The sequence below is a fragment of the Colletotrichum spaethianum genome (genome assembly GCF_022836535.1).
Source record: "Colletotrichum spaethianum MAFF 239500 DNA, contig39, whole genome shotgun sequence".
Lineage (NCBI taxonomy): Eukaryota > Fungi > Ascomycota > Sordariomycetes > Glomerellales > Glomerellaceae > Colletotrichum > Colletotrichum spaethianum.
This window is the reverse complement of record NW_026054809.1, coordinates 357739-372755: the sequence shown is the minus strand read 5'-3', so window position 1 is coordinate 372755 and position 15017 is coordinate 357739. Positions and strand designations below refer to the sequence as shown.

General features: G+C 47.3%; 3 protein-coding genes across 3 annotated transcripts; 2 read left to right on the top strand and 1 right to left on the bottom strand.

The window, feature by feature from the left end:
* Nucleotides 1-3968: 3968 nt before the first annotated feature.
* Nucleotides 3969-4840, bottom strand: ColSpa_10868 (uncharacterized protein; the record flags this gene model as incomplete). Its single annotated transcript, XM_049277080.1, has 2 exons — nt 3969-4595; nt 4649-4840. The coding sequence occupies 2 exons, from the start codon at nt 4838-4840 to the stop codon at nt 3969-3971; spliced, it is 819 nt and encodes a 272-aa protein (XP_049133037.1).
* A 4608-nt stretch (nt 4841-9448) lies between these two features.
* Nucleotides 9449-11420, top strand: ColSpa_10867 (bilirubin oxidase; the record flags this gene model as incomplete). The annotated part of the gene is made up of 4 exons (XM_049277079.1): nt 9449-9696; nt 9751-10096; nt 10158-10544; nt 10593-11420. 4 exons carry the CDS (start codon nt 9449-9451, stop codon nt 11418-11420), a joined length of 1809 nt encoding a protein of 602 aa, XP_049133036.1.
* A 986-nt stretch (nt 11421-12406) lies between these two features.
* ColSpa_10866 (endoglucanase-7) lies at nt 12407-13399 on the top strand (the record flags this gene model as incomplete). The annotated part of the gene is made up of 5 exons (XM_049277078.1): nt 12407-12598; nt 12667-12742; nt 12798-13039; nt 13134-13268; nt 13319-13399. The coding sequence occupies 5 exons, from the start codon at nt 12407-12409 to the stop codon at nt 13397-13399; spliced, it is 726 nt and encodes a 241-aa protein (XP_049133035.1).
* Nucleotides 13400-15017: the final 1618 nt, after the last annotated feature.

The window sequence follows — 15017 nt, the reverse complement described above, 5'->3', positions numbered from 1 at the left end:
GGAAGTACAGACGAATTTTTTATTTTATTTTTTTCACTCGAGATGACAGCCCTGGGCCTCATCGCGTAGCGAGAAATGTTCAGATACCTGATCGTCCCGTCACATCAACTGCTCAAACGAGGCTTGTTGTTCCGGAGACCGGGGTGCCCCTAGCTGTGACGGTCGGTTAGGTCGGATTCCCCTCACCAATCCTGTTGCAGAGTCTGTCTGCATCGCCGTTTCAAGCTCAAAAGTCAATGCAACTCAGCTCGCAATTGGACCGCAGATGGGCCAAAAAGCTTTTCCCGGGACCCCGGCATCTCGAGACCGGATTCAAGCTTGATCTGCCAAACACGATTCCCCACGCCAGGGGTTTCGTTGCGCATGATTTGAAAGAGAGAGCCCGTGTCTTAACAAAGACAATTGCAGGGATGGCCTTGGCACCGCATCTTAAGCTTGTTGGAATCCCTAATTAGAAAGACGCCCCTTAGGGGAGTTTGGTGGCCAGGAGTACGGAAACGAGGTCTCTTCAAACGTGTGATGTTCTAGTTGCATGAGGCTTGTTTGCGCCAAGAGTAGTGTAGAACAAAACAATGGGCTGCCCCAAAACTGCATTATTCTCCGGGCCTTGGCATGCGTTGATCAGTTGCAGTATGAATGGATTCGCGGCCGCCGGCCACCGACCTTTGTGGCGATCCTCAAAATGACTTGAATTACATTGGAAGGATGGCAACACTTCAAAAGCGCAAATCTCGGCGGGAGCGGACTAATCACTTCGGTACAGACAGAGTGCTGGTAAATACGGACGGATACATCGGCCGAAGTTGATCGCCCAACCCTGTCTCAAGGGCTTGTCGACAACGGCCTCATAACCGCTCAAGAGGAATTGAGCGCGCTGTTTGAGACGAACCCTCAAGAGGAGTCATGAGCCAGATCCGAATCGACACAGCCATCTAGTACCACATGACTATACTACGTTGCGCTATTGTTGTTCCAGGCAAAGTGTTAGTTGCACACTGTAGAGGATGTGCACATCCCTGCACAGCCAGCCCCGGCTGGTTTGGTAGTGCCTGTATCAGGTTGGCGGCAATTTTTGCCGTGGAGTGGCACCAGATCTTCGCTTAAGACGGAACATGGCCAGGACATTTGCTTGGGGGTAACGCAAATCCTCCAGCGCCAGCTCGACTTCTGGATCATCAATCAAGGCCACCTGAAATTCTTGGCACACTCTAAAATAAGGTCTTGTATGTATTGATATTTGTCTTAATATTGATGGAAATGTCGTATTTGCCCACCACTTCGGGACACAGTCGTGCGTTGACTTTCCGCAACATCAAATCTTGTGTAATGGGCAGACAGGCTGAGAAGAGTATCGACTAGAGGTATCATGAGCCTTGAAGATTTACGCCGACATCAGCGGGATAAAGCCAATCGCCAACAGCGGCTTCAACTTGCAATAGCCCTGGTGAATCTGTCGAACGGCACTTGGGCACGCCGTGTGAGATGCGCCGTATCGGCAAATCATCAACTGGTGCTGGAAAGACTCGTTAGTCGAGGTCCAAAAATCTCTGTTCGTACAAAACATATCGTCTAGAGACACGGTGATTAGTATCGATGATTGCGGATATTCATGCATAGAACTATAAGCTGCGGCAGCTGTAGGTGCTCTCCCAAAAAGCGTACACGCTCGAGCTGCCGTACCGTGAGTACGAAGACGCTGCACTGAGATGGTCTGCATGCTCGAGGAAACTTGCGCATACATGTCGTTTTTCATGATGTCGAAAGACGTACAGAGTTCACTAATCATGCTCGGCTTGTTTTCTTTTTTCAATGTTTCTTTTTCTCCTACCTTTTCTGTTATTATTGTTTACGTTCTCTTCAATTCTATCGCCTATCTGACGGTCTCTATTCTTGATTAGCATTCTTCCCAACTGCATCGGCCCAAGTCACTCGGATCACTACCAATTTGCCTATTTCTTGACCTTGTTGGCACCTCCTTCTGGGAAGGATCTTTTACTCAAGAAAGCTGAAGTTGGTCTTGCTCAGCGTCTAATGGGCTAATAGCTCGATGGATGTCAAACTGCAGTACTGTGTCCTGAGCTCAACCTGCTGTTCAACAACTACTTTGCAAAATCCGCATGGTCGGTGTGGCTTGTTCACAGCAGTTATAGCCGCAATGAGGCAGATCTAACCCCTTATTGCCACGGTGTCATAATCTTATCAGGCTATAGCCTAGATGCTTTGAGCGAAAGGCGTGTTTTGAAAACTTTTGCTGTCTGGCTAGTGTTTGAAAAATTCAAGTTGAAGATCCCAACCCAGTAGTTAGTCTTCATCCAAAGTTGATACGCATAACCGTTATCGATCTTGGTTCCTGCTTCATCTGGGAGACAGCAACTGGACCAATCCTACTGCATTAAGCATCGAGTCTTGATGGTGTTCTGGCTTTTGAAATCAATGAAGTTGTATTCTGATCAAGGCGGATATGACCAGGTTTGCTAGTGCACGAGACAATAGACTCAACATTTCTGGTGTCTACAAGTCATCAAACTACAATTAAAGCTCATTGTTTTGCTCGCATGATTGAAGTGAAATGTGTTCTATAAATCTACTCAACGTACTACTGTTAAACGCCAGCATTCACAAACATGTGATATGGCACTGTGTATGGCCTTCTCAAAATCGGTCTTCATTTTTCACGCCATGATTAGAATTCTTTTGTTTTCCGCAGCGCATAGATTTATCCAACGTTGTAACAGACGAAAGTCTGAGCTATCCTCCGATTCAAGTCAATTTAGCGTTCCGAATCACAAACAGAAATTTATGTCCGATTTGAATTTAATAACGATGTAGGCACCAAGACATATATAAGAAGATAATGCGGGCGGAGAACTTACGATACGTGCTCGATGAGGGTCCCGGGGACATTGAAAAGCCAGATCTAAGGTTGGTAGGGTTCTTAGTTATGTACTCTGCTCACTCCACAATTCACCAAAGGTCAACGAGACATGCTGATGTCCAATCGAAAGATGTCATTACGTGCTGTGATTCTATTCAAGTTTCGAGAAGTATAAGGAAGACTGTTGGAATAACAGCACCAGCTGGTTGTACGACACGCACGACTCAAGGACACACACCATGGCAGAGGGCACAGACTGGATATTCGGCCCTCGGTTATCCATTGAGGGAATCAAAGTATATTCATGCCGAACTAACTCAGGGACGTACGAGATCATATATCTCGTGTACGAAAGCCAAGTCTTGTAGTGAGGAAGATAATCACGGAAAATACATCTTTGGTTCACCCGTAACTTTAACCCGAGTACGATCGTACAAACGGGTTCTCTCAGGAAGAGAATATCCATTCAACAAAGACAATAACTGACTTGCCGCAATTCCCCCAGGGCCTTTATTTGAGGTACATTTCTGTATATATTGGAACGGGGCAAGGTTCCCTGCTCCAATGGAGGTGGTTTTTACGTTTGGTTTCTTTAATTTCTTAGCTAAGCAGGGTCTGATCAGAAGTTTAGAAACCTCTTTGGTATTGGGGGGACACAGATCAGACACAATCAACCAACACACACTCAACTGACTTTTCTGTGCCCACGGGAGCATCCTTTGTGTCTTTCGCGATGACCAACACCCTGATCACACCTACATAAGAACTCTGGGAGCCTTGACTTTACCCATCGCGCTACGGCCAAGCCTGATTAGCGCGGATTTGACCTGGTCAGGACAGCTGATTCGCAACTGGCTAAAAGCATCTTGCATGGCTATAGGGGTAGGTTGCGGTTGTTTACCGCACCGCACCGCTCAATATAGACCTGATCACCCTGCATGCTTCCAATATGCCATTCCATATTAAAGTAAAAACTAATTATCATCAAACCCATATACTGAAATGACACCAGCAACTAAGGAACTAAGCAAAATTGCAAATACGTATTGACTTAGCATTGATAGTTAGGAGTTTGTGTCCCTTGATTTGGCCTTCAAGACAAGCCATCGATAGCCTCTTTCTTTGCTTGTTTCTCTGCAATAGCCTTGGCTTCCTCGGGAGCAACGTTGATCACAGGCTCGGTTGTATTAACGTTGTCAGCCTGTGAGATGGCATTGACACGGGCCCGACCATACCACCGCCCAGTCTGACCACGTTTCTCAATTGTAAGTTCCCTAGCCGTCGTGCATGCCGGAGCTTCGATTAGCACGCCGATTTGCGGGAAAGGTTCAAGGGGGCCCCAGATGTTGCCCTCATCATCAGTGCCAACACCCTTGGTCAAAAACTCCATTTGCGAAAAGTCGTACGAGACTGGTGGTACTCCGGGAACATCTTGCTCTCCAGGAACCCAGATGTTAACGGGCTGCACATAAGTCCCTGCGGTGATACCATTCTTCGTCACTCTCGTCTTGGTAACGCCATCAATCTCAGCCGTGACGCGATACTCTCGAGTGTACCGGAAGAGAATGTTGTTACGGTATTCAAACTTGTTTTGGGCATTTCGGCCACCCCGAAGCCCCATAGAGGCGACAATACGATCGGTGGTGGCCCCTGTGCAGGGATCAACGTCCATTGCATACAAAGTGACCGTTGCACGATTGTTGGAGACGAAGCCGATGAACTGAAGAGAAACGTCAGTCGAGGCCATTCAGTGGCTCGCATCCAATGACTTACTCGAGACTCGGCGATCTCTGCATTCGGGCTGGGATTGTCTATGCCAAGCAAGCCCAACTCCATTCTGACATAGACAACATCGCCTAGAGTGTTGATTTGGACGTTCTGTGCAACGATACTCAGAGCAATAACCTCTCCACCCTGTCGGAACCCAGAAAATGTGATGAAGTCGCCAGCTTGGAACGGAGCCATGACAACCGGGTCAGGTGCAGTGCTGACAGTCATCAGTCAAGGCTTAGAACGGTGGTGTTGGTCGGGTGAACCCACAAAGTGCCTGGCCCAATGAAAGGTCGATTGCTAAGCGGGCATAGAGGGTCTGTGTCATTTCGTGGAATACACATTGGAAACCCAGAGAAAGAAGTGATACTGGGACTCTGATCATCTGCAGTCATCAAAGGTGCCCCTGAGTAACCCTTGGAGAAAACAGAATTGGGATCAGAAATCCTTACGACAGGGCCGTTTTGAATCTTGAGACTTCCGTCTGCAAAGTCAACAGACTCAACAAAACCACTGCTGAGGCCTTCAAAGAATTCATAGAGCTGAATCTGAGCGACTCGAGGCTCCCCGTTGATGCTGTTACCCATGACCTGGGTATGAAAATGTCAGCAAATCTCCATCAACTTTGTGTTAAACTGCAAAAGGGCCTGATTTTACCAGAGTCTCATAGCCAGTGAATTTTTCCTTATTGGCGACGAACTCCTTCCACGGAACCCAGGCGGCTGGGAATTGTACCAAAAGGTTTTTCGGAACGTTTACTGTAAATCCATTCACTATGATCGTTCCCCCGGTATTGTATGTATCATCTGTGGCTGTAGCATCTTCAAGCGCGCCTTGAACCCAGATGGGAGCTTCTTGAGACGCCACGAAGGCAACAAGAGCAGAGAAAGCCGAGAAAAGCTGGAGGTACCGCATGATTGAGTAATGAGCACAATGTAACAGTAGAAGGTGGTGAGCATGATGGCGAACTTTCACATTTCACGGGAGATCCGTTGTTTTTATCATCGAACCGTAGGAAATCCATCGCTTCCATAAGCGGCATTACTTCAAATTCATTCCACTTATTGCTATCAGAAGGCATCTTGCACCATCGATAATCGGAGATTACTCGACTTGTTGAATCCGAAGCACACTACACTGCATAGATGATCTGTTCTCCGTGTTAGTGACCATTGCCAAGATCATCAAATTCCTATGTTCTGATGATTCCCTAAACGCATACTTACGGTGAATAAGAAATTGTCGTAAGCGCCGAATGGGACCCTGCAGAGTAACTCCAGGTGATATTCTGAGTCAATGAATAGTAAAAGGCATCATTTCAACCAATAGTCTTCAAGGATTCCGGGCTGGACTCAACGAAAGGATTCTGGCCGATATGAGCGAGGCCTTTTGGGGCTAAAATGCCACCCAGCTTGCCGACGTACTAGGGAGAATAGAAATGCCTCCGATTCCGAAGTCCATGTCAACTTGCCTAGTAGCCTCGCTTGACTTCATTGCCAAGAACTCCCTCTGTCCAAATTGACTGAACCATTCCTCAACATGACATGCTCATGATTAGTCGAATAATATTACAGACGCAACATCTTAGGAAGAAAGACGCTATGGGAACCTTGAATGCGGCTCCACCTCCCGTAGCGCTTTCGCAAGGATCATTGCGGGAACAGTTCCTCGCGGCCGCGTTCCCTCTCTATAATTGGCTACTTTTGCCGGGATGTGTTCGGAGTGAAGTCGAGCCGAGTCGGTAAAACTTGCCAGCCTAGGATGCTGAATCAGAATTCGAGCACCCCAGTTGCGGGGGTCACATTGGATGCTAGGATGCGACATGGCATCCAGGTACGGCCGAAACTTTTTGGCAACTTCTGCCGGTGGAAATAAGAGCTGCGGGAAAAGAGCCTTCAGCGAGTTTTTCTTAGGGAGACTACGGTGGACGAGAATCGGCGAGCCGCTTCTTCGTGGTGTCGAGGATGCAACACCCACAATAAATTGCCGAAACTTTCGTTCTCAGGCACAGGCTGTGACGCAGCGCAGACACTTTTGTTTCACTTTAGGTATTGGTCAGAATTCGGTCAAAGAGATCACTCTTGGTTTGTTGGTCATGTTGTCGGTTGGTGAAAGGACACGCCGAATGCAAACCTAACAAACCTTGGTCAGTCAAACGAACAACCGGGCTTAAGGAACTAGGTCTTGCTTAGAACAATGCAGTGCTTATCACAAACTCAACCCGCTTAACGGTGGCTAAGAAACATGAAAACCCTTCGGGGCCATACAAAGTCCTAGTGTTACACTCAGTGTAGCAGATTTTGCCAATGACTTATCGTAGCTAGTGAGGCGCTGCCGCCGGGGGATGGCGGTACGAGATCTTGGCAACAGCTGCTACCATGACCAAGCAGTATCTAAGCTGCGAATTGCACAAGGTCGGCGACAGAACCGAACATGCAGCTGAGGAGTTTTATTTAATCGACATCTGAGGAACATTCTAACCCTTGTTTAATGTACGGATACTTGCCTCAAAGCAGCGTCAAGTTTCGGTGCCCTTTAATGGACAACTCAGGCTCTGCCACCTCTGAATACAGAATACACGGTGTCGAACAGTTTTCTTTTTCTGAGGTTCACTTCCAGCATCTCGATGCCCCTAATGCATGGGTTGAGGGTCGTCCCGCCAAGAGCTACCTTGAAAGTTTGTCTAGTAGCTGGTTGGCATTGGCACCTTCCATTCTGGGTCGGCCAATGGAACCCCCCATAGTCTACATGCCCGGCTCTACATGCCCTCGGGAGGGGGGTTTGGGTATCCTACTGCCAGGTAGAATGACGGTACGGGCCCGGCAGTGGCAGGGTCTGGATGCAACAAGGATGCACGGCAATAGCTACGCTAATGTTTTGAGCATGCACGTCGTGGTATTGGCGGCCCAATCGGTTAAGATTTCAACTAATTCCCTGTCCTAAGCATGGTCAAACACGAATCATTATTGTGTCGAATCATTTTATCGTTATCTATTTCTGAAGGGCTGTTCCAGCCACTTGTGAGTGATGATTTGTATACATGAATAGTGTTCAAGTCAAACCGTTTCTCTTCGACAGATGTATCGATCCTATGAACATAGCGGTAGACAAACTTTCAACGAGGATCAGACTATGTTGCATCAGCAAAATTTAGAGAATCTGATTCGATAAGAGTCTATCTCGAGGCCTACATGACTTGGCTGGTTAGACTTGCCGCGGGTAGTGTGCAGCTACCAGCATAGTTCGGACCTCTGTGCGTGTTTATCAACAGTGTATACTGCGCATATCACCATCATATTGCCAAGAAACATATATGATCCTTCACATGTTGATGAAAGGCGAGGTAAATTTAAAAAAAAAAAAGCAATAAAGCAGCATTTAGTCAATGCCATGTTTTTCTCTCAGAGAACCATTTGTCAATACCTATCAGCTCTCACTTGTTCAATCCGGTGATTCTTCCTGCTAGTGAAAATTAGGCAAGCCAATGTGGCTGGTGGCATTCGGGCTGTTACAGTTCCGAAGGCAAAGCCATGTGGCCAAATCTATGGGTCGTCTTTTTGAGTGCCTGTAGTCATGATATCCACTGCGACTGGCTAGAAAAGATCAGCAAGGGTACACTGAGGGCTTGGCAGGAGGCGGAAAGTACGAGAAGGGGGGTTGTATGAGGCAGCCTCGATCCACCTTGACCAGCCTACAACTCTCCATGCATCTTCGTATTTTCCAGCTCTGGCTTCGTAAGGGCTGGGAGAACCGAGGCGATACACGTTGACAGTTTTATATGTGAAAATACAGGTGTCAGCTTTTGCAGCATGGACAGTCCAGTAATATGAATACGGCAAAAACCAACCAAAATCCGCGCCAATTTAATTTAGCATTTCATTTTTCCCAGTAATTTTGTACAAGACACGGCTTATACATGACCTAGAACCCATGGGAAGATATCATGAGACCATTGAAAGCCCCCCTAACAAGCTTTGAAAACTATTGCCGTCAAGTCTCCGGTATCAATCTATTGTATATTATCATAGTATAGCGAATGCGACGCGATGTCACCAGAATACCATGTTCCAAGCTTTAGCAAATCCACTTTCGTCGAAAAGTTGCTTTTTAGTGACCATGCATCCAACTATTACATTTCCGAGAGCCTCGCACAGGCCGGGAAGGACCCACATCTGTCACCGCAGTCGTATAGCCATTGTTCACCTAGACACAAGACTTGATCAGACACCTAGCGTTAGTTGTCGATTCTATAGGAAGAAAAGAATTGACTGTCATTGTTTGTGGACCTCGCGGCTATTATGTAGACTCACTGCAGATCCTTAACCTATCATGATGGTCGTGCTGCTCACAAGTCCGCCAGCTAAGGTCGTGGTATTATTGGTATTGCGCCTTGTGATGCGGTATTTTCGTAAATCGAAAGACCTTGCATCGGATATCGATTTCCTATCAGTTAAAAGACTGGAGAAGATTGCATGTACATGAGCCTCGAGAGTTGCAGCGTGGATGTCCTAGGGAGGAGTATGAGTCTACGATCTAGTTAGATTGACCAGTTTGGGGAAATGAGTCTCTTTTGGCTCGTATTCGAATTGACTGCTGAATTCTTAGAGAGCTCGTCATCATGCTAGAAACCAAGACGTTGCCGTGCACTTTTTCTGTGTCATCTGAATTTAGATATAAGATGAGATTATCCTCCAGCCTGAGCTTGTCTTTCCTGCATCTTCGTCAGCTCATCTTGGTTTTCTCATTGCTTGCTAAATCAACCAGTAGTTAATAACATCCAACGCATCGCGATCCACCGAAACCATGCGGTTCGAACTCGCCGTCGGTCTGCTCCAGGCCGCTCTGTTCGCCAGCTGTACTCGAGCGCAGAACTCCTCCTTTAGCAACACCCATGACTCTCAGATTCCAGAGGATGAGGTCACGGCTCTTGCCCAGGTAGTGGAAGATCAATCTGAGGATACATTTACTCTTTACAAAGACTGGGAGAGCCCAGAGTATGCCTTGATCTACAGAGTTGCTCTTCCCATTCCGCCGGTCAAAGAGCCGACAAAGTAAGAAGCCCCTTACACTATTTCCTGCTATAACTTCTCTAATACGATTTCTAGGAAGATTAAAAACCCGCTGACAGGCAAAGAAATATGGTACTATGAGCTAGAGATCAAGCCTTTCAGCCAGGCGGTTTACCCCAACCTCCGCCCTGCTACGCTTGTAGGCTATGATGGCATATCTCCCGGCCCAACTTTGATCATCCCACGCGGTACGGAGTCTGTAGTCAGGTTTATTAACAACGCTGTCGCCGAAAATTCCGTTCATCTCCATGGTTCTTATTCCCGTGCTCCGTTTGATGGTTGGGCAGAAGACGTCACCAACCCAGGGGAGTACAAGGACTACTATTATCCCAACCAACAGTCCGCTAGGTTGTTGTGGTATCACGACCATGCCATGCACATCGTGGGTCCACCGCTGTCAACTTTCCTCGTGTAGGCTATTCGCTAATCAAGAGGACTTCAAGACAGCGGAGAACGCTTACATGGGTCAAGCGGGAGCTTACTTGATTGAGGATGAGGCAGAGAAGGCCCTCAATCTGCCATCTGGCTATGGGGTTTATGACATCCCCCTGATACTCTCGTCAAAGCAGTACAATGAGGACGGTACATTGTTTTCGACCAAGGGAGAGAAAGATAGCCTTTGGGGCGACATTATCCATGTCAATGGCCAACCATGGCCCTTCCACAACGTTGAACCCCGCAAATACAGGTTTCGATTCTTGGATGCATCTGTTTCCCGCGCATTCGCGTTGTACCTTGTCAATTCCAACGCGCCGAATGCAAAACTACCCTTCCAAGTCATTGGCTCAGATGGCGGGCTTCTGACGAAGCCTGTGCAGGTTTCTGATCTTGTGAGCGAAATGATCCCAAGATGAAGAATATTGACTGACCAATCATAGTATGTCTCCCCGGCCGAGCGATACGAGATCGTGATCGACTTTGCTAAATACGCTGGGCAAAGGCTGGAGATCCGAAACTTCCCCAAGGCTGGTGGCATTGGTGTTGAAGACGACTATCTAAACACCGACAAGGTCATGCAGTTTGTCGTTGGCACGACCACAACTACTCCCGACACATCCGCAGTCCCAGAAACTCTTCGTTCTGTTCCGTTCCCAGGGGCAGGCGGAAATGTTATCGACCATCACTTTAGATTTCATCGCACCAACGGCGAATGGCGCATCAACGGCGTGGGCTTTGCCGATGCTGAGAATCGCATTCTTGCCAATGTGCCTAGAGGCAGCGTCGAGATCTGGGAACTCGAAAACAGCTCAGACGGTTGGTCGCATCCAATCCACGTCCACCTCGTCGACTTCAAGGTTATCGCCCGAGACGGTGACCGTGGTGTTATGCCCTACGAAGCTGAGGGACTCAAAGACGTCGTCTGGCTCGGTCGTGGTGAATCAGTCCTCGTTGAAGCTCACTACGCACCTTGGGATGGGGTTTACATGTTTCATTGCCACAATCTCATTCACGAGGATAGCGACATGATGGCGGCTTTCAACGTGACTGTTCTCCCGGACTTTGGATACAATGAAACTAAATTTATCGACCCGATGGAGGAGCGGTGGAGAGCGAGGCCATATGTCATGGCAGACTTGCGCACGCGTGCTGGGCCTTTCTCCGACATTGCGATTGAGGAGTCTGTGCAGTTTATGGCTAGTACCGACCCTTACAGCAAAGTGGATGATGTTTACAAGAACCTTCAAGAGTATTGGGCCACCCATTAGATTGGATAAAGAACGCACCAATACGGGATCAGAGTACCAGGGAGCACGATGTTCTTATAGCACGAGCTTTAGGATGCAGATACTCTACTTGGCAGGAAAACATTGCCGGTCACAGCCAATTTTTGTCGGTTAATGTCTCGTGGCTCTAATGTAACTCTAATGTAACAAGAACCATTGTCTATTTCCCTTAGACTAGTTACACACAACATGCAGAACCGCTAACATGATGATTCAAATCATTGGGTATCTAACCATATATCTAAGCAAAGGATTAACTTAGTCTCCATCATTTGTACCAGCTTGTCCAGTTTCTGATGGTCAGATAGATCTCCGCACAAACCCCTTACCTCAATTTGGGGCCAAAAGACCCGCCAACCTGACGCGGGCACGGGCATACCCCGCCAAGAATTCATATCCCCTCAATAAGCTTCAGACTCGCCTAACTAATTCGAGGTTCCTGACAGTACTTAAAGCAATTAAGCTCACACCGTTATCTATCTTACAGGCAACCTTGGTTTCTGCCATGGCAGGCTCTCTGAATGATCTGCAGAACCGTAATCTTGCAGCGTTGTAGGGCATCCTCATTGGGAGAAATTCCCACCAATTGAGACCGTGTTCGGGAGCATTACCGACGGACTAATTGTATATTCAACGCGGAGGGAACAGAGGCTATCCATGCCAGCGTTTTCGGATGCCAAGATGGGACCAATCACATACCATTCTACGGTGGGATCTGCGGCGAAGGTGGAATGAACGGCATTCGCAACTGGCTTTTGGATGATTATGAACTAGGCATGAAGAGATTTTGCAAACTGCCAAGCCTTCCCATCAAGATCCGTCAACCAAGAGAATCTTGCACCACTGGCTAGACATATATATGGCACGCTGGGCGCCGCTTCTTTATCTGTCTGGCTCGTTTGAAGGATGGTCATTCTTTTTTACACATTTTGCATCTGCTTCTTCAGCTCCTGTGATGCTACTTCAATATGAAGTTTACTTCCATAACTATTGTTTCTGCGCTGGCCGCGACAGCCTCTGCCCACGGGTTCGTCCAGCAGATCATGCTCGGCGAGAACCTTGTCGACACCTGGAACCCCTACAAGGACCCCTCGAAGAAGGTCAACAAGATCACTCGCAAATTTAAGGACAATGGCCCGGTCACTGATGGCCTCTTTACGGTATGATATATTCAAAACCTCGACGAATTTCAGTCAGTCTTCTTCTAGCTTAACTCATCAATCAACAGACTGATGCTATCACCTGCAACATCGGCTCCGACAAGAACAATGTGCCTGTCAATGAGACTGCCAACGTTCCTGCCGGTAGCACCGTCAAGTTTATGTGGACGGAGTGGAAAAGCGATCACCCTGGCCCCAGTATGTTACGCCGATGATGTTCAGCTTTATTTTACGAAGCATCATGCTAAGATAGCGGTAGTCATGACCTACCTCGCCGACTGCGGTGGCAAGTGTAGCGATTTCGATGGTAGCAAGGGCAACGTCTGGGTCAAGATTGACCAGTCAGGATATGATGCCAACGAGGCCATCCCCTGGGCCAGCAAGCGTCTTCCGGAGCAAAATAGCACGTATACCATCAAGCTGCCTTCTAAGATCACCCCGGTGAATATATCTTGAGGTTAGTCTGATTCCCTATTACACAGCAGGAAAATAGTACTGATTTCTCGATGACAGACATGAGATCCTCGGTTTACAGCGAACCAACAACGATGGTAACCTGGCTCAATTTTACCCCGGCTGCCACCAGATTACCGTCACAGGCACAGGAGACACCAAACTTCCGGAAGGCATTGCTTTGCCTGGTGCTTACAAGGCGGATGATACCAAATCGGTAAGTATATTGACGTTGATATATAGTTGATTGCGCTGACAGAGCACTAGATTTTCCTCGATTATCGCAAAGTCACGTCTTATACCCCTCCCGGAGGTCCTGTTTGGGGCGGTGATGGCTGGGCTCAGTGAGCTTCGCATCACTTGTGGTTTATTCTCTCTTCTACCTGTATATATTCGGCGCTTTGCCTCGGGTCCATATGTCCGAATTCACATACAATCACCTTCGCCTGCAAGTTGTAAAAGTTTCGTCACTGACCCGTCCTCCAACATGCTGCTCTAGCATCTAGGGGTCAAAATCGGTCTCTCAGTCGTACTAATTGTACCGCTCACATGCTGAAACACTCTTGCTTTACCAAACGGGCCTATAGAGATAGAATCCTGATGATTACAAAAAAGGTTTAAGAAATTGAAACAGAGCCTACCAACATTTAACCTAGTATGATACAGGTTAACAATGCGCCACAGGTAGTAATATACATCTTACTATTGCAAATGATTTTACTTGGACTGGAAGACTACATACCAAAGGTTGCCTTCAATCACGTTGATAAACAGAGAATGTCGGTGAGAATGATTCGTCTTTTCTCAAGTTAGTGTGCAGGTAGATAAGCTAAAATTCAGATGCAATCGTTTGCTTATGAACCAGCTCCCAGAAGGCAGGAGGTGGTAGCGGCCTCTGCGGTTCTGACAGACACTAGTTTCTTCCTTTAACCCAACTACCCAAAAGACTGTTGAAAAGCCCATCAGGAATACGTAAGCCGTCATTCTCTCTCGTTTAAATGTGTATGTGGCCGTACTGGCGACTTTGGATTTAGACTGCTCTCTTGCGATGGTGGTGGACCTGGAATTTCTGTCTTCTTGGAACGTCTGCGGATGAACCGAACATAGAACTGTCGAAAATTGGGTATGCATGCGATAAATACCCCCACGTCAAGCTCTACGTCTGACCAGATTTGACTTGGTATTGTGTCAACTAATCGCGATTTAGTCAGTGAGAACAGACTTAGGTCAATGGTCAAAATAAGTGAGCTGCTTACCAGTGTGGTTAAGCGATTGTGGCTTATACTGCAACAACCTGTGGATACGAACTCCACTCGCAACTGTGAGGCTAAGCGTCAGACGTTGTTAAAAAAAAAAGTAAACTGCGATGAGGAGGTGGGAATGAAGTATCAGGACTTACAAGAAACCTAGACTGAACATGAACATCACAGCAAATTTCCTTTGGCGTCTGACGTTCAGCTTCCATATCTGCACCGCAGGTAAGAGGAGCATCCAAACATCCAACACAATATTTAGGGCTCCATGTGGCAATGCGATGTATTGGATTCCGATGCAGTGTCCAGCCTCTTCCCGGGCCCAAGCCTTCCAAGCAAGGCTGACAGGACGGCACTGGAACATGCAAGCGAAGGCGAACACCACACCGATGGCGAAGTTAAGAAATTGTGTCGCCCAGAGCATGATTCGAAAATTTTTGTCAGGGAATATTCTCAGAAACATGAATAGAATTGAGGCTTTGATCAAAGCTAATGCAACAGTATACAAAATTCTCAGGACGTAGAAGCACTACTAACTATTAGCTGCGACAGTAGAGTATTATTGGTTGTCTCCAGTAGCTTTCGGGGTGCTTTACCATAAAATATCCGTCAATCTGATCAAAAGATAGCATCCAAATGTTTTGCCCAGCTCCATTAATCTCGGCTGGGAGTTACTCTTAGTACAACTGAGAAAAGTATTGAGAAGCAACTCC